The sequence below is a fragment of the Photinus pyralis genome, unplaced genomic scaffold (assembly GCF_008802855.1).
Source record: "Photinus pyralis isolate 1611_PpyrPB1 unplaced genomic scaffold, Ppyr1.3 Ppyr1.4_LG2, whole genome shotgun sequence".
Classification (NCBI taxonomy): domain Eukaryota; kingdom Metazoa; phylum Arthropoda; class Insecta; order Coleoptera; family Lampyridae; genus Photinus; species Photinus pyralis.
In genome coordinates this window covers 5,841,397-5,867,278 of record NW_022170403.1, presented here as the reverse complement: position 1 = coordinate 5,867,278, position 25,882 = coordinate 5,841,397, and the positions used below count along the sequence as shown (strand labels likewise).

The following is a 25,882-nucleotide window of genomic DNA, read 5'->3' as shown; positions in this document are numbered from 1 at the left end:
GCGACTATGAGAAAGTCCCAATATCCTGTAGCGTGTCGTCATCTCCGACTTTTAAATGGGACCGATCGCCTTGATCGTCCAACCGTGAAGTTTAATTACGCAAAAGCGCCTCACTAATTAAGACACACTCCGACCGAATTGGAAACGTCTCTCGGCCATCAAATGCTTTTTTCGTGTTTAAAGGACATGTGTCTGATGTAACGAAATTGCAACGCTAAAAAGCTCCAAAAATTGGCCGATTTAACGGTCCGAGGACAAAACAGTTTTAATTTACGATATTTAAACGCGCAAGAAAAGTCTCATTTATTTATCAAGAATATTTCAGAGGTTAACAAACTTTTGAATTCATATACCGTAAAATATTTTGTCACGCTACTGAACTAAACTAAAGCCTTACCTTTTCCACTTGTTAGTTACTGTAATAATATCCACCTTTACACACTTTTTGCCTTTCCAACTGGAAATTTCACTTTTTCTCCGCTCGATTTTTGTCGCGCATTCCGAAGATTCCTGACGAATTTCAAATTCCGTACCAAATTTCGCCGGATTACAAAAAGCCACTTTTACGATGGCGCCGTGGCGAGGATCTCGTGTGGAACGTGATTTATTTTATTAATTCGATGAGATCTCAATCGCCGTTTTTAATTAGGCTTATGTAATTTACGAGAAGAAGGATAGGCGCCAGGAAGTTAGTCGATTGGGACACGATATTTTTCCATTGCATAATTTTACACAAATTTTTCAACTGCCGGACGAGACCACTTTATCTAAATGCATACGCATTACACTTACGTAATCTTTTTCGAGTGCTCCTAAAGAAAATTGGCTCACTCACAAGTAAAAATGAAACGGCTTAGAAAACTGGATTTCTGTACTTGGAACGGCACTCACTCGCATTGTCATAACTAACCTTGAAATATTAGCGCGTTTTCCATATCTGTCCGTCCGTAATTACCTTGATGTTGATCTATTAACTTCATCGGCCGGTTGTGTAATTCTCCTTTTGAGAGGTAATGAATTGGCATGTCGACGACGATCATGAATTATACTGAATTGAAAGTCCTATAAAAATAGAATGAGACGATGGACCGTATTTCTCATGCGAAATTATCGTCATTTAGATTTTGGCAAATATCCCACTTCTGATTGCTAAATGTGTGTGAAAACGTTATTTGGCATCCGTCTCGAAATTATAATTGCCTGTAAGTGTTTGGGGCTTCCAAAAGCATTATGCTTTCATTCATTAAAGTTATGAATAGAATTCCCATCTCGCTTGTGACCGGCGTGTCGTAATCGAAGTACATCGCTTGGGATAACATCACAAAGCGGCTTATTTTAAATGAAATGATGGCGCAAACCCAAACAAACAAAAATACAGACAGACAACAAGTTTTTGATCACACTTTTTACTTGGAAAAAATGGAAGAAACATGGGCGCCACCTTCACCAAGGCTCTGGCGGGATACCTTTGTGTTTATTATTCAAGTTCGGGATAATTGTCTCCTTTTTTAGTGCATTAAGTTCCCAGGTCTGCCTCGCTATCAGACCTTTAATTTACGAGATATCGCCTTACTCTTTTTTCTACTATTTGGTTCGTTATGGTGTCCATACTTGCACCAAATTTTGTCTATCCCATTTAGGTACAAAGAGATCTATTTTTTGTCACTGATAATTTAGGACCAAAATCTTGATCAAGCCTTAAATTGATTGAGAAAGTGTTGAAATGAAGAAATTGTTTTTGTTGTCAGCCATGGTTCGTGTTAAAAAATGGATTGCGCATGTGCAGAATAAATGACACAAGAAAATTATAACGCATGCGCATATGTAACTTTCTCATTTGTTTCTCATTTATATTGCGCATGCGCAAAATCAATTGTCTTATTTGGGAAATGATTTATCTGAAAGTTTGACAGTAGCTTCTTCTCGGAAAGCGCATTTCAAAAATAGAATTACGCATGCGTATACCATATCTTTCCATATCTCTCTTCCTTTTTCGGAAAAAATGAATGGCAACAATGGCATAGGCTTTTACAATCGACCCGAAAACAAAATCGTTTATTTTCTGTTTTTCCTATTTAAAGGAGAAACCACCTCCATTCATAAATTCAATACGTTGTTCCCCGACGATACACGAAACTCCACCCCGTCGCCCGAATTGATAACCACATGCGTTACCTATCTCGCTCGTTATCACAGATCCAATTAATTTTTGTTCGATAAGGCCTTTTTACTAATACGTGATTTCGATTTTCCCTTATCTATGAGTTTTAAACAAGAAATAGAACTAAATTAATTAAACAATTACTGAATAACTTTACAATAAATAACTAACATTAAAATGACAATTCAACAACTTTTTCTATTTCTGTGTCTATTTAAAATAAAATTTCTCAGATCCTATGAAACAACAGGACTCCCCCCCCCCCCCCAGTAGGTTACACAGAAGTGTAATTTCACCATTTTGGCATTCCTGTGATCTTGATACAATAATTTGTGGAAGAAGAATTTTATCAGAAGCATAAAATATGATACTTAGAAGGTTGAAATAATCTTTAACAGAAAATTTGGATCACAAGCCGATGTGTTGGAAAACTGTTTTGGCAAATTATTGCCTATTTTCACTTTTTTGCATTCCTTCAATCGTGATACAAAGTTTGCCAAAGAAAAATGATATCCAAGGCACAAAATATGGTAGAAGGTGTTTGGCACTATTTCTTATATGCACTACACGCATTCCGGTTGTCCTGATACAATCATTTGAGGAAGGAAAATTAATTAGAAGCACAAAATAAGGTAGAAAGTATTTGATCGATTTGACCGTGCGTGCCTGTGATCCTGTTAAAATAATTTTTGGAAGAAAATTTGTATCAGAAGCCGACCGCTGGGAAAATTATTTTTAGTTTTTATCTTTTTGCATTCCTGTGATCCTGGTACAACAATTTGAGGAAGGAAAATATGGTATAAGGTGGTACTGAAAGAATTTGTTGAAGAAAATTGGTATGAGTAGACCTCGATACGTTACAAACCGTTTGACAATTCATTTCAAAAACGGATTTTTTTGCTTCTTAAAATCGGTGGGGGGGGGGGCAAATTCACAGAGGTTACGCCCTGAATAAGTGTATACTCTGAGTGTTCCTGTGACGTCTTGGAGTTGCGAACGTAACTTGAGAGGATGCTGTTATAACATTCGGCTATTTTTTGGTGGGATCGACTGTTTTCCCAGCCGGCACAGTGTATTTTGTTGTCGCCATCCAAAATTTAAAACTTCTATAATTAATTGGCCGCTCTGCGGACGTTCTAAAAATCTGTAATTGATCTTAACATTCAAATTAATTAAGACTGTTTACTGCAACACATTTATTTAGCTATTGTCAAATGCATTTACTTAATTGGTCGGATTGAAATTTCTAAAGTCTGTAGTTCAATTGACACGTATTGCTGGGATCAACCGGCGGAGTCAGCGATGTCAAGCTATTAAACACCTAAATTGCACGCCCTCGCCTGATTTTAAGTTTGTTTTCGTATACCATTGGAAACCAAATTCATCTAATACTTACTTAACGCGCTGAAATTCTAAAATATTAATGTGCCCTCGTCTTCTAAATATCTTTCGGAATCAACAAACATAATTGATATTGACAGGAACGGTTGCAAACGGCGGATTAATGACAGCTTTTGTTTACGGTAACGGAGTCTGAAGCTGAAGCACAACTTTAGAAATTAAGTCAATTGCTTGTTTGTTTTTTCATATCTTTTCAAACACGGTCAGAAATGGTTAATTTCGGTTTTTCTTCGAATATCTTCGGAACTGATTGGAATTTCCAAATTCTTAAATCATCATTTTATCATTTTACTCAACTTTTTTCTAATGACTATGTATCTTATATGCTTTCTGATTTCCTCATGTTGTTCATTCTTATCTTGGACACACTGTACAGTCATTTTACCTCGCAATTTACGTTCCGGCGGCAGTATTATATAGAATTGTAATTGGCAAATGATCAACAAAGAATGATTTAAATTCTATTATTGTTAAACACAGATTTGTACCAACTTTTGTAATACGCGAAACAGATGTTCGACGTTATTTGGATCCGTACCAATTTATTTAAATAAAGCACACGAATTGTTACTACAAATTACCGATTCCAAACGCGACTTTCTTCACCTCGGAACGCCAGTTCAAATTGTTATAATTGGCATTTGTTGAACGCAAACAGTTCGCATAACCCAAACTCCTTTTGTAAGGGTAATCCGGCGTCCTTCGAAGAAGTCAGATTTGGGTATGTCAAACAAGCTTAAAAATTCCATTTAAGGGAACTCGACTTGTGTAAGGAAGGTAAATGCCGTGTTTAGTGAAGGATTATGTCAAAATAGAAAGGGATTACTGTATTCTTTGTAAATGCACTTAAGGGGAATTTTGCAGTTGTGATGCCAAAATCCGTTGTTATTTATTACCAAAATTTATCCAATGGTTTAATACTCTCCGCTGTAGCATTTTATTTATTTTGTACTGCAGTGCAGACCTTTTAGCGTAACAGTTTATATTTGCGTTAAAAATTGGCTTCGTATTTTACTTTACTTACTGTTGCTCGAACCACATGCTCTTTACTGCTAAATTGCTATTTTTCATATTTCTCTCCCTCTGTTCTTTCGATTACTTACCTTAAGATTCAGATTAGGATATCATAGCGAAGATGAAGTATATTTTCGAAGTTTAGCAACAGCGAGGTGAGGCGGCGTTTCCGCTATGGACTGACAACCGTGTAATTTTTATATATACTTTTATGTTGAAAGAGCCCCAGATGTCAAGTCTCGTCGAGATCGAAATGCGAAAGTTGCGAAACCGGAAAGGGCATACCCAAAACAAATAACTTACGACTAATGAAAATGTTTTTCTAAAGGTTTATTGTCAAACACCTTCTAGCGTAGGTATTATATGTTCCTAATAAAAATTTTCTTCAGTAAATTATTGCGGCGAGATCTTAGGAGCATAATGTGTATGTATAGGTAAAATCATAAAATAGAGACACAACTCCTTCATGCTATTAAAATTATAATATTAGGAACACAGGAATGTAAAAAGGTGTAATTAGTAAATAATTTATTGTCGGGCATCACTTACTTGTTCCTCTAATAAAAATTTGTCTTTCAAAGACTAGTCAGATACGTCACATGTTTTCCTGATAAAATTTTGTTTTCCAAAAATCATTGCACAAGAATCGTTTTTTTAATACAAACTTTCACAAATTAAATGTGTCAGATTCACATGAATGGCATAATTTCTGATCATATTATGTTCTCCTGATATAAATTTTTTCTACAAAAAATTGTAGAAATTCAAGAAGGTGTAAATAGACCATATGCAGTTATCTGTTAAACACTACCATAAGGTCCTAATATGAACATTTTTCGAAGAAAAATGATTATATGGAGATCATAAGAACCCAAGAACGAGTAATAAGGAACGAATAGAATAGGTTCTCTTGATCCAAATCCAATAATAAATAAATAATAAATAAATAAATAAAATTTAAAAAATCTGCATCTACCGAGAATCGAGCCCCGGTCGCCCGCTTGGCAATTGCAACGATTAGACCGACGACGACGACTATTTATGGATGGATAGGCTTCTGATATACATTTGTCATCTCGGCAAAATCATAGTATCAGGATCACCGAGACGCAAGAAGGTGAAAATAGCCACGCGCTTTCTAATATATCGCGTTCTTCTGATACAAATTCTCTTCCAACAGGGACACACTGTATACCTTCTGCCCTATTATCTGCTCCTGACATTCTCTAAAACACAAGATATTAGGGTCACAGAAACGTAAGCTCGTTGTTATGTACTCCTGATGTAAATATTTGTTCCAAAAGTACTTCGTATGCATGCAAGTAACTGTAAATAGAAACAAATTAATTGTGAAGCGCCTACCGTTACAAATTTTTCAGATGGGCGAGAAAATGTTGAAATGGTTTCCAAAACAAAATGATTTTGACCATCTAGACGTATCGACAAAATATATAAAACTCAACGGTACTCATACTTTTCGAGAAAAATGCTAGGACCTTCTCAAAAAAGATTGTCAAATCACAGCCAGATTCAAATATAATTACCTGAAGGTTTCAATATCTCAAAGATATTCTTGGGCTTCTCGAAGAATTATAAAAACATAATTAAAAAAAGTAGCCAAATATTTTACGAAATTGAGAAATTTATGAAATCTCTCGATAAATTTTTAAATACCAATAAAGAAGTTTCAAAAATTTTTAAATAATGTACCTACAAATCCTACAAGATAAATACAAATGACTAATGCTTCTAAGAGGATGCTATAATAAACAATTTTAAGAAAATTCCAGGACTTTAAAAGCAGTTATTAAAAAAAAATTATTAGTCTAAAGAAATAACAAAGGTTATAAACGTCTCCGAAAAATTACCCAACATCTCGACATTCCGGAGTAATTTTAGTAAATTCATAACAAAATGAAAACAATTAAAAACTTTAGCGTATTTTCCATGCATTGATCAGTACTTTGAAAAAGGCTTTGTGAGTTATGACTTTTTTTACTATAAGCATCTATGGTAATTTTAAAGAAATGTGTAAGGTTACGTATGCACATGGCTGATTTTTACAATATGCGATATGTTTGCCCTTACTAGAAACGTGGTTAAAATTTCAAAAAATATCTATAAATAAAAAATAATCTGCGCATGCGTACACCTGATGTTTACAATATGGGACGTTTGCCTTTACTAGAAACATCTGTGGTTAAAATTTAAACAAAATATATGAATAAATACGAAACTTGATATTGCGCAGCCTGCGCATGCGCACATTAATCGTCATGATTTTTCTTGAGTTTGGGAACTGAAGGCCTATTATCGATTTTTTGTGGACGAGTAGGCCTGGATTACGGTCCTGACCAGTTAAATGCGTATGAAAACTTAAGGCGCCAGAGAGTCGTGAGACTCGACGAAATTAACTAGAGTTACGTGGCAATTTTACAAAGTCATCTGTTGTTATCGGGCCTAGTACGCAGCGTGAGAATTTTTGATTCGCCGGTATTCCATTCCACGCGGAGTCGATTTATGCCTGTCAAGGAATCTCATTGGCTAGAAAAAAAATTAGTTTTATTGTCGGCAGAAGGTTGTACGTTCCGGAATGGAATTGTGAATTAATAAATAAAAGTAGTAGAAATTCGGTTGTGCGAACAAGAGCGGGATCCGTGGGGACAATGCGCGTTAAGTCACGGTAGTGTTCGCGTCGAGCGGTAAAAAAAGTTGTCAAATTTTTGGGTCATCGTACTTAACCTTCGATTCGAAATCAAGGCAACCATTTATTTACGAGACCCAACATTTTACATTGATTGTCCTTTTAAGCAATTAGAATTAACAAGGTGCTTTGCTATAATTGCCGTGTAATTTATATTCAGAATAAACCGTTTCCGTTTGGAAATTTAGATTTGTGCCAGTCTTTTAATAAAGAAATAAAGAATCGGAAATTTCACTTTAACCGGAGAGAAATTGTACTGTGTATGATTTTCCATGTGTGGACCTATCTAGAAGAAAGTTAAATCACGAGAATCTCGCTGAGTTGGATTTATTTTTTAAGATTATGAATTGCTTGTAAGGGGGGGGGGGGGAAGAAATGATCTTTATTATTTGGTCAAGGGAGCATTAAATTAACATTGCTTTTTTCTGTTGTTATGAAGGGTTGTAGATGAAGGCAACTTTGTTTTATTTTATATTTATAAATATTCGAAAAACCAACCGCTACGGGTCTAGTGTGTGACATCCTACGTGATCAGCATTAGTCTGGCGAAATGTAGAAATGCTCAATAATAATAATATATAAAATTTAAAAAAAAATTCGCAGCGACCGGGAATCGAACCCGGGCCGCCCGCTTGGCGGCTACAACAGTTAGACGGCGGCGTCTTATAGATATGGATATGGATTTACCAATTTAGAATTTGTTGTGATTTGCAATCAAGTGACTCGGAGCAGAGGTGAAAATACTTGTTAAAATATTTTGATATGTTTAACTAGCCGTCGGCATAATTTTTGCGGGAATTTAGCATTATTTAAAAATGGAAATTTAATAGTACGAGCAAGCATTGTACAGGGTGAGTCAACGATTGCGCGGAGTAACTTAATACCTTGAAGATAAGATTTCTCGATAGGGTGCTTTTGTATTATGATATGGTTGAATATTCTCCACATTTTAAAAATATTTGGAATTATACAGGGTGCGCCCACAAAGTAGGGCCCAAATGGTACATTTTTTTTAAATAGGACCCCCTGTATTTGAATGCATTTTTGAATTAAATTTAATTTTGATTCCAGGTTTTATATCCTGGGTTAAGTAAAAGTCAAATAAATATATCTACTATGAAACATTTAAAAAATTGCTTACAGGGTGTTTTTTGTAGATCCAAAGTTACAAAACTTCATATTAAAAAAATCTCACTTTTAAACGGAACACCCTGTATATTTTTCTGTCATCTTTTAGCTCTTCCAAAAACCTTCAACATTACTCAATGCTTCAACTTTTGACGCCAAAAGAGATCTACATGATTGATATTTTTGCTGAATAAAAGGTGATTTCTGAACGGCACCATAACTGACGGCTCACTGGAGACACTGATATCAGGGCCCTCATTTTCAAATTGTCGCACGTATGACTGCACTTGCCTACCCAATTCTAACACATCAAAGCGGAACATGATTTGCATAATGGTTTTCTCATCAATCAATATTCACATCCTACAGCAGTAGAAGTAGACAAATGGCAGATCAATCAAGATCGCAAACTCTTGAAAATAAGCTTGAGGAGAATACTCGAATCCAAATTGATGAAACGATTCCTCTATTTGGATATCAGCAGAGCACACTCAGAGAGAAAAAATTTAATGATTCATTAATATACGCTGTTAAACTGAACTATTTTCAGTATTTATTGTTGTGTTAATGTTGTATTCGTGTTGGGCACGCTTTTCAAAACAAATTTTAAAAATAAGCCCCATCTGGAATGCCTACTGTTGAACTTTGTCTACATTTCAAATTCCCCTGACCGCAGATGTCAAGGATGAGAGAGTAACACCTGAGAATGATTGTATTTATTACGTTGTTGCGCCGTCGATGAACATTAATTAATTATAACCGCAAGGGCAAATTTCAAGAACAATAAGCGAACACATTCGATCCCTGTGATATGCCGTTCGTAAAAATTGAAAGGCGTACTTCATTGCAATTAAATTCTAACTGTAGGTACCATTTTACGTTACCGGTTATTCAAAATATTTGAATACAATCAACGCGAATTATAATTTCATAACACGCCATTTGCATATTTGTTGTTATAGTTACGGAAAAAAAAGTTTACTGTTTACTATGTACAACCATTCCCGTTTTCTTTATTTGCTTTAATTGCACTGGATTTTCTAGATTTGCAACTATTTTACCACTTTGTAAGTTTAGTCGATGATTGTGCTCATTATTTTAACCTTTTTTGAGGCTAGGATTATTGTTGAGGCGATGACACGTGAGGGGTCGAGAAGGGTCCAATCCACTAATTGATCCGAGTCATTACATTAATGGCTGAGTGATGCCCCGCAGTTTGAGCTAACAAAAGAACGTACTCAATTCTGCAAATGGTTTGACATACTCACACAGGGGACAGCTTCTGTTTTCATAATAAAGAGTTGACACAGGTTTTAAAGAATAGGGTCCATTACTAACCGTTAGTGGATTATCGGGCCGCTACTTCCAAGCAGGCAAAGTAGCCTGCACCTCTTGGTTTATTTACAACTGCACTATAGCTGCAGTTGGAGATGGAATGTCCGTTCCTTCCGCCTGGGGAGCGATCACCAGAAACACTATACTATTAGTCTTGATTTCCATTGTCCTCTTCCGTCTTAGTAGGTACTCAAGAAAGGAAGTCCGAGGTCACCAATACCAATGACGCTCTAAAGACCCATATAGGGGTTTAAACCCTTGATCGTTTGGAATAAAATTTATTTTCTGCTACAAATTTTTTAAGACAAATTATTTGACTGCCGGCTAGCTCCAAAAAACACTAATTCTAATTCCCTTACCTTACGGAAATTTGGCATCCTGAAAATCAAACCTTGGCGCTTTGGTTTGGGCTGATTCGATTGCAGACCAGACTTGGAACATTTTGGGGAAAAGCATAGCACCGGATTTTTTGGGTGTGGAATATCCCCAACAATGGAAGATTTGCTGATCCTCTCCAAAAAGCGATTCTTCCTGTGCTGGGGAGTATTCCCATCCGGACATGCAGTTGCATGTGGAGGAGCGTTATCTTGAATCTCACACAATTCTCCGCCTTGCACAACGTACGCACATCAGCCTCTCCCAAACCAAGTTCCTGACTACGCCACTGCAAAAGAGAGTAAAAAAACTTCAACCATCCATCACATGAGAGAGTACAGAGGGAGCGCAATAGACGTGATCACGTGGTTATGTTTATTTTAACCTAAGGAATTAGCCTTTGTGTCTTCTCTGATGATGTGATGTTTGGTTTGCGATTTATTTTAAGATAATATGGACATCCTTGCGTCTGCAATGAATTTTTCTACACATTCTAACGATTTATTATTTGATCAGCCAAAATGTACAAGATTTAGAGGTTATGTTGACGCTCCATCGCAATTTCTTGATTATTTGGAAATGTTTATTAGTTCCCTAATATTTTTAATTTCAAATAACACATGTAAATAAAAGAAATAAATAAATATAATCCAGGGTGTCCATTATGTATGGAATATAGTATATATCTCGGTAAATATCGAATGTATACAAAATTTGTCCATATAAAAGTTGTTTAACATTTTATTTCCCATAACGAGGCGACTTTCAGTTGTTTTTATTGCAGAAAACAAATTATTATTATTAACTGCAAGGCAAGTGAACTAACCTATCACGGAAAGCTTGAAATAAATGTCCGAATATTCTGGGAGAAACTGCTGCAGCAATTAAATATTACTAATTTCGTATTGTTTTCAAGGTTTAATAAGAAACGTACACATTCATTTGTTTTATTTTCATGTAGGATATCTAGATTAATGATATTTATGTAATTATAATATTTTTTTTAAATTTATTTTGCATAGTAACATGTTACATCGTCGAAAAAAGAAAAAAAGTCTCTATCAAATGAGGCTAATGAAAGGGTGCACTCCTATTAAAAAAACTCAATTGTTTTACGTTACCATTTGTTTTCTGAAATCAAAACAACAACAACAACAATGCTGCCTTATTATGGGAAATAAAATGTTAAACAACTTTTACATAGAAAAATTTTGTATACAGTCGATTTTTACTGAGATACATACGTACTGTATTCCATACATAGTGAGCACCCTGTATATAAATGAAAAGTACAGGAAACCAAGAAATTGCCGTTTTAATGCCATCTTTTGTTCGCCATTAAACCTAGATGCCTACCATAAAAACATTGTTATGTACAAAATGCAATATTGGAAATAATATTTAAAATAAATATAATAATTGGTACATCAAAATTGAGGAAATTCTGCGTTCTTTTCAAAAACTCCAAAATATATAGGGTGGTTCATATGAAAAAATATAGTTTAGCTGTTTAGCGTCGTATAAGAAAAAGCAAACACCCTGTATAAAAAGTGTATTGCAATAAATTCTACATAAAAAAGTGCTCTAAGAAAGATTTTGCCAAAATGAATTAACTTTAATAATACGGGGCATTAGGAAAATCGACTAAATTCGTGAAACGCCCTCTAGCGGTCAAACGATTAGTAATAGCTGAATTCTGTTTGCGCAAGTGATTTTCTCTCTAAAATTTGGCTCCAGACACCTAGGTCCATTTTTTCCTATCTCTTAAAATAAAATGTGTGTCCATAAGAAAGTGTCCAATTTGGACCACCCTGTATAGACACGACGGCGACGAAATTGTGGACTTAGTCGGATTTGGATTAACTGTTAATTACGTAGTATGTAATAATGACCAATAAAAAGATTTCCGCTTAAAAATACGCAACAGGTACTTCAAAGGATATTAGCGTGATTATTCAACGAACTACTGTACTCGGTACGTAAGGCAAAAGATCATGCATCCCACTATTCATTATTTCACTATTAATTGCACCACGAAGCCAGTTGCCTCCGCAAATTAGTCATCTGTGCATAGTCCGCTGCAGTAAGATTAACTGACAATACTTTCTAATATTTAAAATGTGCACAGTGTGATTTTGCAACACAAAACCTCAATGGATTTAAAATGTGCACACTGTAATGGCATTATATATGCAAATGTTAGGCAATAATGTACCCACATACCCATACGAGGTTTTCCCCGATAGGCGATACAACGTTCGTTGGGCGTGCTATTATCTATATAAATGAAAATGAATGTTTGTCTGTCTGTCTGTTATGCCTGTCTAAACCGTTCATCAGATCGCGATCAAACTTGTTTGTAAATCACTCCCCACTTCGTTCGAAAATGCGTTAAAAAAAGAAATGGTAGTTTGTTATTGACATTTGTTGATTGCTAGCGGGCACTCAAAAAATTTCTTAAACTTTAAAGGACACTCACTTAAGTATCCTGAACGGAGATTTTTGAATGGACCTCTGCATCTCCAAATGTTTAGAGAAAAATTGTATTATGTGCACATTTGATTTTTACTATGTGCCATGTATTTGCGTTTACTAATCACATTTGTACTTAACATTTTTAAAAAATACATTTCTATAGTAAGAAATTGCGTCATTTGCGCATGGCACATTCGATTTTTAGTATTAGTGATGTTTTTCTTTACTAGAAGCATGCATCTATGGTTAAAATTTCAAAGAAGTGTTTATAAAGGTGGCATTGCGCTGTCTGCGCATGCGCACATCAGATTTTGACTATACAGGGTGGTGACTTGCGTAACGCATCATAGGGATTTCAATGTAAAATTCATAACATGCGATTATTGGCTCCCCAAATTATTTTAGAGCAAAAATGTGTTAAGGTTTTTTTGTATAAAAAAATTTTTTACGTCAATCAACCGTATTAGTTTTCAATTTTTTGCATAATAAACCCGGAAAAAAGTGGAAAAATAAAACCCCCATCTTTTTCAATAATCTGTGATGCCATGGAATTTTATAATACAAAAACTATGCCAATATTCGTCATTCCATGGAATTGATAGAATTTGATTTGTTTTATAGCAGACATTCCATGGCATGACGGATATTGGCGTAGTTTTTGTATTATAAAATTCCATGGCATCACAGATTATTGAAAAAGATGGGTTTTATTTTTCCAATTTTCCAATTATGCAAAAAATTGAAAACTAATACGGTTGATTGACGTAAAAATTTTTTTTATACATTTTTGCTCCAAAATAATTTAAAGAGCCAGTAATCGCATGTTATGAATTTTACATTGAAATCCCTATGATGCGTCACGCAAATCATCACCCTGTATGCGATATGTTACTTTTACTAGAAACATCTGGTTCAAATTTCAAAAATTATCTACAAATAAGAAATTTCTCCCTGTAGAGCTTTTGATTTATATTAATGCAGGATGAGGAAAAGTGTTATCACTGTCCTGGAAGATATTTCTTCTGACATAAAGTAGGCATGAAAATGAAGGATTCATGACGGTTTCGGGCAGTGTTGCCAGGTGGGAAAAACATTTTTCACCTAAAGCCATGTACAAAAATCACCAGTTTTTACTGCAAAATCACCAAAAGTATATTACCAGTAAAAGGAATTAAGGATGGTATTCTACAGTACACAAAACTTTTAAATTTTTATTTATAAAAAAAGAGTAACACAAACACAACAGTAATTATTAATTCTAACTTAAAAGGATGGTATTCACAAAACTTAAATATTTTATTTATAGAAAAATAGTAACAGATAACAGTAATTCGGTGATTATTTATTAATTATAACCTATTTACTCATACATTGTGTTGTTATGTTTTTTAACAAGATTTTTATTAATGGTATAATCGTAACAATTTTTTTGACTACCGTTAATTAGAGTTTTCGAATGCATAATGCCAGTTAAAGTACTCGCTTGTAAACGATTTCTAATTTTTGTTTTATTTAAATTGATCTGCGAGAATACTCTTTCAACTGTGGCACTGCTATGAGGCAAACAGTAAATTAATGCTACTGTTTTAATTAACATAGCAAACATTAGGGTATTGTCGCCTTTTTTAATCTTTGCGACTTCAGTTTCAGCAAATTGCAAGCAAATTTCTCCAAATTACAACAATATTCACCAAATCACTACCAAAGACTGTAATTCACCAGATCTGGTGAAAATTCACCAGAACTGGCAACACTGGTTTCGGGGAATACTGTATTATTATTATTGTTATACTTTTTATGGTGAGTCGGTGTTTGGATGGCCGCGCGAAGAAATTTAAACAATCTAATTAACTTTTAAGTAGTGAAATTTTCACTCAATAAATTTGTTTTTCTTAACCGTAAATAAACAGGTACACCATTACAGAAGTTTCACGCAGCGGTCCCTCGTGTGCCAAGTTGAATTACACAAAATTAGTGTACGGATCCTTGTTTACGCGAACGTAATCATGCCAACTGCTTGTTCTCCTATAGTTAATTGCCCATAGTCCTTTTTTAAGGCAATCACTTTTAAATCGCCAGAATTTCCGGATAGCTTTATTTCTGTCGGAATTATTTGCACGACGCAGATTTCGCGACGGCTACAAATCTGGGTTACGTATTTGTGGATTTTGTAACTTTTTCGATGAGGTGAAAGTAAGATAATGCGGCGTTTTTTCGTCGCCTTCGTTGTTGTTGTTGGAGACCTCGCGATGATGATGATGATATTTAAAAGTTCTACCGCAAGTAAAATTATTAGAGTGCTAAATTTGTAAATCCACTAACCTACATTCGGCAAACATTTTGGAAAATATAAATTTGCGGCGACACACATCATGATGTGATTTATCGGAAGAAAAAGATGATATGTAATTTTGGAACCCTTCTGACCCGGATGAGCGCGTTGGCTTCCTTTCCAGTGACATAATATGGCGTTATTATAATTTCAAATTACGTAAAACTGCGTTAACATTTTCAGGGTTAATAATATACCTCATCGGCACACGCACGTTAGAGACCCGGACCTTGGGTGAAAGCCATTTTTCTTAAATAGGAAGTGATGCGGCACTATGTCACGGATTGGAGCGCAATATTACTACATTTTACTTTCCCTTAGACGTACGTCCGTGAGAAATTTCCATACTTAATGATGTATTTTATAATCTTAATAAAAGGGACTAATCGTTTAATGTGATGTAATAAATTGATATTTCCATCGATACGTACAATCTTAACGTATAATTTGGTGATCATAAACATACACTAAGTAGGACGTCTATGGACTTATGAAATTTATTCATACAACAACGTTTTAGCTTGTAAATGCAGGTACGGTAAGTTAATTCGGACCACTAATTATGCATTGATATTATCAAACCGCTGACCTCATGAATAATTCACTATTGAAGTATTAGGGGGGTCTACTTATATGGGAAGAAATTAACTCCAAGCTTATTACCATCATCAGTGCCGTGGCTCCAACCGTAAGCAATGCATCGTGAAATTACAACTTTTGTCTTCACTTCTGAGTAATTTCGTTTTTCGGTTTCTGTTTTCTTGCAAAAGTGCCTAGATGCGCTTCTCTAATGAATTAATGGTTACATCAGTACTCTTCTGAATGTACAGGGTGAATCAACTATTGCACGGAGTAACTTAATGCCTTGAAGATAAGATTTTTCGATAGAGTGCTTTTGTATTATGATATGGTTGAATATTCTCCACATTTCAAAAATATTTGGAATTATACAGGGTGCGCCCACAAAGTAGAGTTTTTTTAAATAGAACCCCCTGTATTTGAATGAATTTTTGAATTCTACGTGTAATTGTACGTCTTTTTTATTATATGGTTAATATCCGAAAAGCTAGTAGTTTTAATGATAATTCGATTTATAAGAAAAAATGGGCATTTGCAAGCGTCAGTATATTGTCAAAATTATTACTTAAATTTTGATTCCAGGTTTTATATCTTATCCTGTGTTAAGTAAAAGTCAAATAAATACATCTACTATGAAACATTAAAAAATAGCTTACAGGGTGGTTTTTGTCTAGATCCAATGTTACAAAACTTCATATTAAAAAATCTCACTTTTTTAATGGAACACCCTATATATTTTTCTGTCATCTTTTAGCTCCTCCAAAAACCTTCAACTTTTGATAATAATGTCCTATACCTATCTCTGATAGTTTTCGAAACACCTTGGTTTTCTTCGTTTTTATATTCTAATCTTAAATAAGTTATATGTAATTTACATAATAGTGAGGTGGACATGCAAAAAAGGCAATTTTTATCTATCTCGTCCAAAACGAAAATCATATCGATTAATTTATTTTTCAAACATTTTATTTTAAGTCCAAAAACTGGAGAATAAGTAAAAACATTTGACTACAAAGCAAATTTAATTTAACTCCTAATGTCGTCCAGTCAGTGATATTAGTTTAATTTTTTTTCATATTCACCTCGTTATTATGTAAATTAGAACTTATTTCAGATTAAAATATAAAAAGTAGAAAAACCAAGATATTTGTTTATGTTTTTACTATCAAATTTACTCTCCAGTGTTTATAGACTTAAATGAATTATTAGAAAAATGAATTAATAAATATGATTTTAGCTTTGAACGAGGCAGATAAAAATTGCCTGTCCACCTCACTATTATGTAAATTACATACATATACATAACTTATTTAAGATTAGAATATAAAACCCAGGAAAACCAAGATGTTTCGAAAACTATCAGAGATAGGTATAGGACATTATCATCAAAAGTTGAAGGTTTTTGGAAGAGCTAAATGATGACAGAAAAATATACAGGGTATTCCATTTAAAAAAAGTGAGATTTTTTAATATAAAGTTTTTTCAACTTTGAACCTTCCAAAAAACACACCCTGTAAGCTATATTTTTAATGTTTCATAGAGATGTATTTATTTGACATTTAAGTACTTAATCCAGGATAAGATATAAAACCTGGAATCAAAATTTAATTAATAATTTTGACAATATACTGACGCTTTCAAATGCCCAATTTTTTAAAAATCGAATTATCTTAAAAACTACTAGTTTTTCGGTTATTACCCATATAATAAAAAAGACGTACAATTACACGTAGAATTTAAAAATGCATTCAAATACAGGGGGTTCTATTAAAAAAAATGTACCATTTGGGCGCCCTACTTTGTGGGCGCACCCTGTATAATTCCAAATATTTTTAAAATGTGGAGAATATTCAACCATATCAAAATACAAAAGCACTCTATCGAAAAATCTTATCTTCAAGGCATTAAGTTACTCCGCGCAATCGTTTACTCACCCTGTACACACAACTATTATAATACAAAACAACAAATGTCAAACCTGACACTGGTTGTCAAACGGCCATTTTGCTCAGTAAGCAGTGCCTAATGAATCGCGTTATTTTAGTAATCTAGGAACTTTAGTTGAGTGAAGTTGCCGTTGCACCTTGAACGTCATTAATTTTTTGACGTCGTTCTTATGCAGCGTTCACAAACATTTAGTGTACTATAGAACTATTTACCAATCATTGTAGCTACTACTTGCATATTCGACCTACTAATCATATAGTATCAACAATTCTAGAATCGCTTTTACGTGTATGAAATTACCTTTAAATTACAGCTATAAAACAGCACGTTTTTTTTTATAGTACCCCACCCAGTACCTACTCATAGTTAATATATCCTTACAATCTTCAAAACTTGAATCAAATAAACAATACCACAAGAAACACAAAAATAAACCCACCAGACAACCTGTAAGGTTCCCAATCTTAGCTCTATATTTAGTTGTCATGAAGTACAAGATATCTACGTGTACAGGAATGTAACGATTATGAATTGCTTACAGGCGATCGATTTTTTAATGTTGGAGCTTTATGTGAGGATTAACACTTTGAAGTGTGTGCATACTGGAAAGTTAAGAACCGACAGTAATTTCGATAAATTCATTAATTAACCTTTCTACATGGTTTAAAGGCTTCACAATTTACATGTCATACTTGATCATCAAAGCCAGAGGATAGAATTTTGCAGTAATAACTCACTTTTATGCTCGCTTTTATGTGATTCTTTTATAATCCTACAATGTAAAAAATACAAAATACTTAATTTACAAATTAACAAGAATCTTCTGTGTCACTGTCACTATCTTCCCCTAAATTTATTATAATTGGCAGTATATCTTGCATATCTAACATTTTTTCTCTTTCATACCATTTCATTATTTCACCTTCAGTGTGTTTGATTGAATTTTTCCACAAATCTGGTGTCACGCGACATTAACTGCTTTTTGCCACATATTTAAACAATCAGCCTCTGTTCTCCCATCTCTACCAATATGTTTATTATAAGTTTTTGTTATACTCCATATTAATTCTATAGGGTTAAAAATACAATGGTAGGGTGGAAGGCGCAACACTTTATGACCATATTGCTCCGATAATTCGTAAACAACATATGTTTTTTCTGGTTTATTTCTGGAAATGAAAATATACTCGTTATATACTCGTATATAAAACAGGTATGTGTACTTACTGTGACACCTTCAACAAAAGTTCACTTTTAAGCATCTGCTCAGAATATGTAATTCCTTCATTAGTTAGCCACCTTTGAATGTCACCTTTTTCCATGAAGCATTACGTGCTTTGTTAACTTTCATATTGTGATATGGTGCATTATGGAATAATGACAGACAGTTCACTTAAATTTGGAAGCAATTGATTTTGAAACCAACGTAAGAAATTCGCCTGGTTCATTTCCCCGTGATAATCACCACTTGAAGTTTTTGGTGCAAATTTAATATCAGGTATGAATCCTTTCTCATTTCCAGCATGCAGAATTATTTGTCTGTAACATATTTTTTGCTATAATTATTATTTACCACTATTAATAATAAACCAACTGCTTACCATCAGTTTTGATAGTTTTCATACTTCTTCCATTGCTATCTTGCCGTGAGCTTTGTATAGTGCAATTTTGGAATATCCACGTTTCATCAAGAAAAACAAATCTTTTTCCCTGAAATCTTTGTATTGGCGCAGAAAACGAAATCTTTTACTTGCCACATGGGGTAGTTCCATTAGACCAATTCTATTTCTATGGAAACGATCGCGTCGACAGAACCTGTTCACGCTTGGATCAGGATTATGGTAATGCCATTCGAATTGTTCAATGCGCCAAAGGCTAATGGAATCGGTTCCTAAATTATTATCGTGTAAGATTTATTAAGAACCTTAAAGGCGTATTCCAGCGACTCAAAGGCTGAGTCTCAAAAAAGTGCAATTTTCTTAAAAGGGTGAATTATGCTTAAGTGTGATTTAATATGAACTTTGATGATGTAAATCTTTTCAGGATCCAATTAATGCGCCTTTATTTCTATGATATCGTAATAATTGGTTGGTAGTTTGCCATTGGTAAAGCTGCGGTTGGCCAATGACCGACAATATAACAAACCGCAATGCATCGTGCCTAGTTGTGTTGCAATATGTTCTAATTTTGATAAACCAAGCCTCAAATAGCTGTGTTGTTATTCATTTCCTCGATGGAACCACACATACGAAGATTAATAATCTCAAATACTATGCTCAGCGCCTGTATACCTACTATTTTATTTGTTTTTGTTTTTTCGATTTGATGGTATGGAATAGATGGATGGAATGGGACATAATTTCTGCATCCAAAGAAACTAGAGACAGCCTACTGTCTTATGGCCTACTGAAAAAAAATGTACGATGGGGACTCACCTCAAATTCTTCACTCACACTAAGTGTGTTTTTACATGATAATACAAGATCAATTTGTGTTGATTTCCCTAATTTTAAATTTTAAACTTTGAGTTCTAAGAACTGCAAAATTTGCCACCTTTTTGAAGTGCGAATTTGGAAAATGTTGAAATCTTAAGAGCTTGAAACGCCTTTAAAAACATTTATCAGCCACAAATGCTATTCAAGAGTTTTTAGAATTGGGCTCCAAGGTCTTCCAAAAACCTTTAAAGGTTAGAGCGTTTGTCGATCTTGAAACCATTTAAGGGTATGCAAAAGATAGTTTTCAAGCCAAGGAGTGATCTTTAAAAAACCGTGGAGAAGTTTAAAGATTCTACTACAGATTTCAACAATTTTCAATGCAACCTTATGGAGTTTTTTTGAGTATTTAGTCTTTAAGAGACTTTATGAGCTCTTAAAATGTATTATTAGTACTTAAGAGTCTTGAAGATCTTTAAGAAACTAATTTTAAGAGCTTTTAAGGAATATTAACAGCTTCCACGTGTCAGAAGATGCTTCTTCTCCAAGAGTTTTTGGCCTCTACAGGCATCTAGAAACAGGGTATGTACTACCCAAAAGCCTTTTTTTAATCTTTGAGTCAATCTTCAGATATTTTCACAAACCTCCAGGAGTCCATATAAGAACATCATTTAAAGTCGTTCAAAATCATTAACAATTTTTGAAACTGTTTGAGAATCGCCGTGAACCTCCAATTCAACGCTATTAAAATTGTTTCAAATATTTAATAGGCAACCTTTGAGTAGCATTTTAAGCTTTTATGAGTCTTTAAGCGTTTTTTAATAATCATACGCTTTGATGAGTCCAAAAGATTCTCTTTTCTCCCTAAGACATGAGGCTTTGTGAGTCTCCGGCAAGTTTTTAAGAGTCTAAAAGGGTCAATAAAGATATTTTAGACCAAACCTTTGGAGATGATTACTGATTTTTTAGAGCCTCCAAAAGGTCTCCAAGAGGCTTTTAGAACCCTTCAATTTTTAAAAACCGAGAAGCTTCTTCGCGCTTTGAAGTGCTCTTAACAGTCTTGAAGAGTCGCCAGAGCCATCGACATATTGCAACGTCTTTACGAGGGTTTTGATAGGCTTCAGGTGTGCCCTGATGAGCATTTAATAGATTTTATGGGTCTCCACGGGTCTTCCAAAAGCTTTTGCCGTTCTTAAGATTCTACCTCTTTTTTCAGACCTGAGTGTGTGAAAGACTGCATAATTAGACGGTGATTATGCGCCGTTTAAATGAATTTTGCGCCCTTATAGAAATTAAGTTGTTATTTCAAAATCGAATTTTTAGAATTTTAAGAATTAAAAAAAGTGCTATTGTTTGATTTTTGTCCGTCTGTCCGTCCGTCCGGACCCACTTCTACCGTTTTGAACTACTTGTAGGGGAATGGTCCTAGAGTCCTGGAATTTTTTGCAGTAGGTAACCTACACGTTGAAGGTGTGCCAGACGGCTATCAAAGTTCGCTGTCTAAAAGGCCCCCCCCCCCATGAATTATTTCCTGACATGCTGTTTTTGAAAGTAAAACGTGCATAACTTTTACATACGACAACCAATTGGTCTCAGATTTTGCATACGCATGCAAAAATAAATTTTATCTCTCATTGTATTCTAATTAAAGGTCTCAACGAAAGGAACAGTTTTCTACAAACTACTGCCCTTCTTTCTGTCCTCTTATCAAAGTACGGGGTGGAGGAGGAAGGGGGGGAGTGGTACTTCATGGTACTCTAATGAAAGGTTTCAACGAAAGGAATTAATTTATACTAACCATAGTCTTCCTCCTCGATCCCTTGTCTTGATCGGTTATAATTCCTTATATCTTAAGAGTGAATTATCAAAGGAAGGACCTACAAAAGGCGATTGGGAGGTTTGGAAGAAATATAACCATTGGGCATTTAAATAAAATTTATGGAGGCATTCAAATGAAATTTGATACATAGCCACTTGGAATAAAAGCAAATGTAGCTCCATTTTCCAAATTTGGTTTTGTGTAGGATGTGCAGTGCCAACTTTTTTATTTATGGAAGAAATTTCGTATGGGTGTTTAAAAAAAATGCGCTTTACCTGCACAAGGGTTGTGCACAATTTGTACTTGTTTTGTTATGCAGAGATTAAGCACTAATCATTTGCCTTTTTGCTCCGTTGGAGTTAAATTTTGGGCCCTAATAGAAAGAAAGTTCTTTTAAAAACGTTACCCCGGCCAACTTCACTTAACAGTGGATTTTTCCATAAATAAATTTGTTCTTATGCAGAAATTAAACATTAATTATGCGCTTTACTTCTCCGTTAGAATAAATGAATGGCCCTAATAAACAATTCTTACAAAAACCATTATCCTGGTCAACTTCATGGAGCCGCCGATTTTTTATCAACGAATTTTTTTATACAGAAATTAAGCGCTAGTAAAAAATTTTTGAATTTATGAAAAGTCAATGGTTAGTTTAATGGGTTTTAAAGGGCCGTAAAATTGACTCACATAAAGACTTATATTTAGTGCCTATTCTCTGCAGAATTCACACCTCCAAGAAGTTTTTAGAATATTTAATATTTGGTCTTTAATTTAAATTTAAATAGTTTTAGAGCACTCTTTAAATGCTTTAAAGTTTTTTCGAGCCTTTGTTAATTTTTAACACTTAAGAGCTTTTGAGGGTCTCCAATAATCTCAAAGTCTGCTTAAACCTTCTCGCCTTTAGTTTCTAATAAAAAGAGTTTGTATATGCTTTAATATCCTTTAGGAGTCAGAAGCTTTAATATTTTTTGGGAGTCATTACGATTCTCAAAACTATTTAAGATTCCAGCGTCTCCAAGAGCATTCATAAGTATTTACGAACTATAGTCTTGAAAGGACTTTAAGGGTATTCAAGAATCTTTAACAGACTGTTATTTTTAAGGTCTTTGGATTCTTAAAATGCTTTTGAGTTGCAAAAAGCCTGTCATGCAAAAATAACTGGACAGTACCAATACCAATTTAATACTAAAAACGGCTGTCATATCAAGATCTTCATCGGTTTATAAAAAGCGCTGGACCGAACAGACAATCGGCCATCAATTTTTTGAGTAAAATTCACTAGTGATACCCTGGGGTAAATGATAGCGTCTAAACTGAGACTCATGGGAGTTCCTCGAGGCAGCACAATGGGGTCCTCTACTATGGCCGATTTGGGAAAAGGAAGTGTTTTGTCAAACTCAAAAGATTACGAAAAGCAATTAATAATAGGCTGCACGTGCAGTTAATCAATTACGAAATTTGCGTCAAATATGAAAATACGCAGATTACATGAGTTGATTGTCTCCCATTGTGTAAAAAGCAGACAAGGTTAAACCGAGAGCGAGAGAGAAGTCACGAACGTAAACACAGTGATTAATATTTACAGACTACCAGCAGTCTGGGACTGGCTGAAACGTTTTTATTGGAAGCATATCCCGATAAACAGAGACGGTAAGAGGAAATTTATGATCGCGTCGATAGATAGATAGTAATTGCGTAGGCGAAAATTGTACTAAAACCAAAATTGCGCACCCTGGAACTTTGCCAACTGGAAACTTACGTTTATAAAATCGAAGGGAAAAGTTGAATTGTTATTTTTATGAATGTATTTATATTTTGCAGATTTACAATTCGCGAGGCAGTCGCATTGGATTAGTCCTACGAAGAAGACGTCCACGGATAACTTTGAGCAAACCGATCAATAATAATAATAAAAGTGTCGAAACTTGTTCTAATTAACCGTATCAGTGAAAGTGCGCGGCTTTTAAAAGCACATTAGTAAAATGACACGAATTACGAGTCCCCACAAAGAGAAACATCTAAAATGAGTATGTTGTTAACAATGGAAATATTTCGCACGGCGATTTTGCTTTTAATTTTCTGTTTCTACACGACATTTTCGCATCCATCGAGACCGCTGAACGAACGATCGACCGAGTTAGCTTGGCAGGCCTGGTTATTAGTCGATGATCAAAATCAGAACAAGCATCACGACCTCGATAACTTCACAAGGCGAAGAATAACGCCCAAGTCGGTCTTCATTGCGCCCACGTTTAGCCCCGAGTCCCTGCCCGCCTGTGCTGAAGGATATCGAGCCGACTCGATGGGACGTTGCATACGAATCATTAAACTCGACCAGGAGGCCCACCTCGACTTTCTCCTCCAGAAGTTGAACGCGCAGTTCAGCAGTTACGACGACTTGGAGGAGGATTCCCAAGAGGAAGTGCCGACGCCCGGTCCGTTTCAACTCAACATACCGTTGAACGGTGCCGGGATCAAGGATAGCGACGACGACGAGCTGGACATTGCGATCGTCGTCGCACCGACCAACGGAAATTTCGCCATCGACGATATGCTGAAGAATAGCGCGAAGAGGACGAGCTCGAGCGATGGGGATTCGAAACTATTAGAGTAAGTCTTCGCCTTTTTATTAATACCTTCCCAAATTAGATCGTTGACCTCGTTACGTAAATGCGAACTAGAACTATGTGGTAGAATGTCCATTAAATTAACAATTAATATAGTCGCTAATCGCTTGTAATTAATCCGTGCATGTCGATGTGGAGGACACTTGTGGGTTTCCAAACGACCGTAACTTTCAGTCATGCTCGCTGGTAAAATGCTGCAAACTAGTCAGAATGAAGACGACAACTTTCAAATCAATTATTATTATGATTGACAAAATGCGGTAATGTCAACAGTCCTCAAAGTGGCACTAACCTAATTGTATCTTTGACGGCTATACAATCGAGACCATCACTTTCCATCGCCACCCAATTTCGATATTCAACTCTCAATCATCATTATCATCTTAGCCAATTTGAACCACCCTGTACATATATATTGCAGTTTTTATCATGATTAATTAATATTGAGACTGTAAAGTAAAGGAGAACGTGACACATCTCACATCTCCACTTTGTTTGCCAACAAAGAACAACGTCGTTGATAACATAATAAATTAAACAAATATAGCAAACGAGCTCCTGGGTATGGCTATAGCATGTGCAAAACCAAATTTTAAACCTGATGTTAGTTTTGCTTTTATTTAAAGTGTATATGTATGAAATTTCATTTGAATGCCTCCATAAATAAGAAAGTTGGCACTGCGCATGCGCAAAACGAAATTTTGAAACTGGCGTTAAATTTGCTTTTATTCCAAGTGGCTATGTATCAAATTTCATTTAAATACCTTCATAAATAAGAAAGTTTGCAATTCGGTCTGTAAATGGTCGAGATGCGCAAAGGGCACTGTGAATGCTGATCGATTAGGCTCAACTTTTGGAATTGTGTTTTATATGGCTAAAGCTATGCGCATATTGAATTTCATGCAATTCGGTTCATAACTAACGGAGATGTCAAAAGGGCCTACTTTATTTTTTGGGCTACATTGCCAATTCACGAACTCCGATCTACAAATTTGATAAAGAATTCACCTGCAAAATTTTATCGTAATCGGTTCATTCGTTTATGAGTTATCGTGCTATCGGACGGACCGACACCGCAAAATTATAAACTCGCTAGGAGCTCGTTAATAAGGGCGGCAGGGATCAGAGGGTATCCTATACCTACGAGATAAGTTGTAAAATGCAATTTTTATTCTTACGTTTCGATCGAATAAAAAGCTTTGTGTTTACTGTCTTTAAACAATAAATGAATTATTAGTAATAAGCGTAAGTAATAAACATAAACAAAAGTAAAAAAAAAGCGTGCGAAGAGCGCTTTTTGGTTTAAGCTTTTCTTTAATTTTTAATTTGTTTTTAATTTTTCGTTTTTTTTTCATGGATAATAAGACTTCAAGAATAAAAACACTAAAAACACGTATATCTACGTTTGACATAATGTATGCTAATGAGAAGGTTATTTATTTAGTTTCCCAAAATTTTGCGGGAATTATTGGGATCGGTCTGAATTTTTCTAAATTTGGCTAGATTTTTGCTACATTGTATAGTTGTTTTCTCTTTTTCGACTCGTTGTTTGG

The 25,882-nt window shown here is 34.8% G+C and overlaps 1 protein-coding gene across 2 annotated transcripts in view; it reads left to right on the top strand.

Annotated features, from left to right (window-relative positions):
• The window catches only part of LOC116163528, a 49,187-nt gene that overhangs the window by 6,444 nt on the left and 16,861 nt on the right, over nt 1-25,882 (top strand). Inside the window, exons 1-2 of one of the 2 annotated variants that reach the window (XM_031477508.1) lie at nt 23,330-23,352; nt 23,524-24,312. In XM_031477508.1, the coding sequence (XP_031333368.1) occupies nt 23,726-24,312 (587 nt within the window). In that variant the 5' untranslated portion in view covers nt 23,330-23,352; nt 23,524-23,725. Of the gene's footprint in view, nt 1-23,329; nt 23,353-23,523; nt 24,313-25,882 lie in introns of those variants that run through there. The other variant, XM_031477507.1, reaches the window with a different exon arrangement.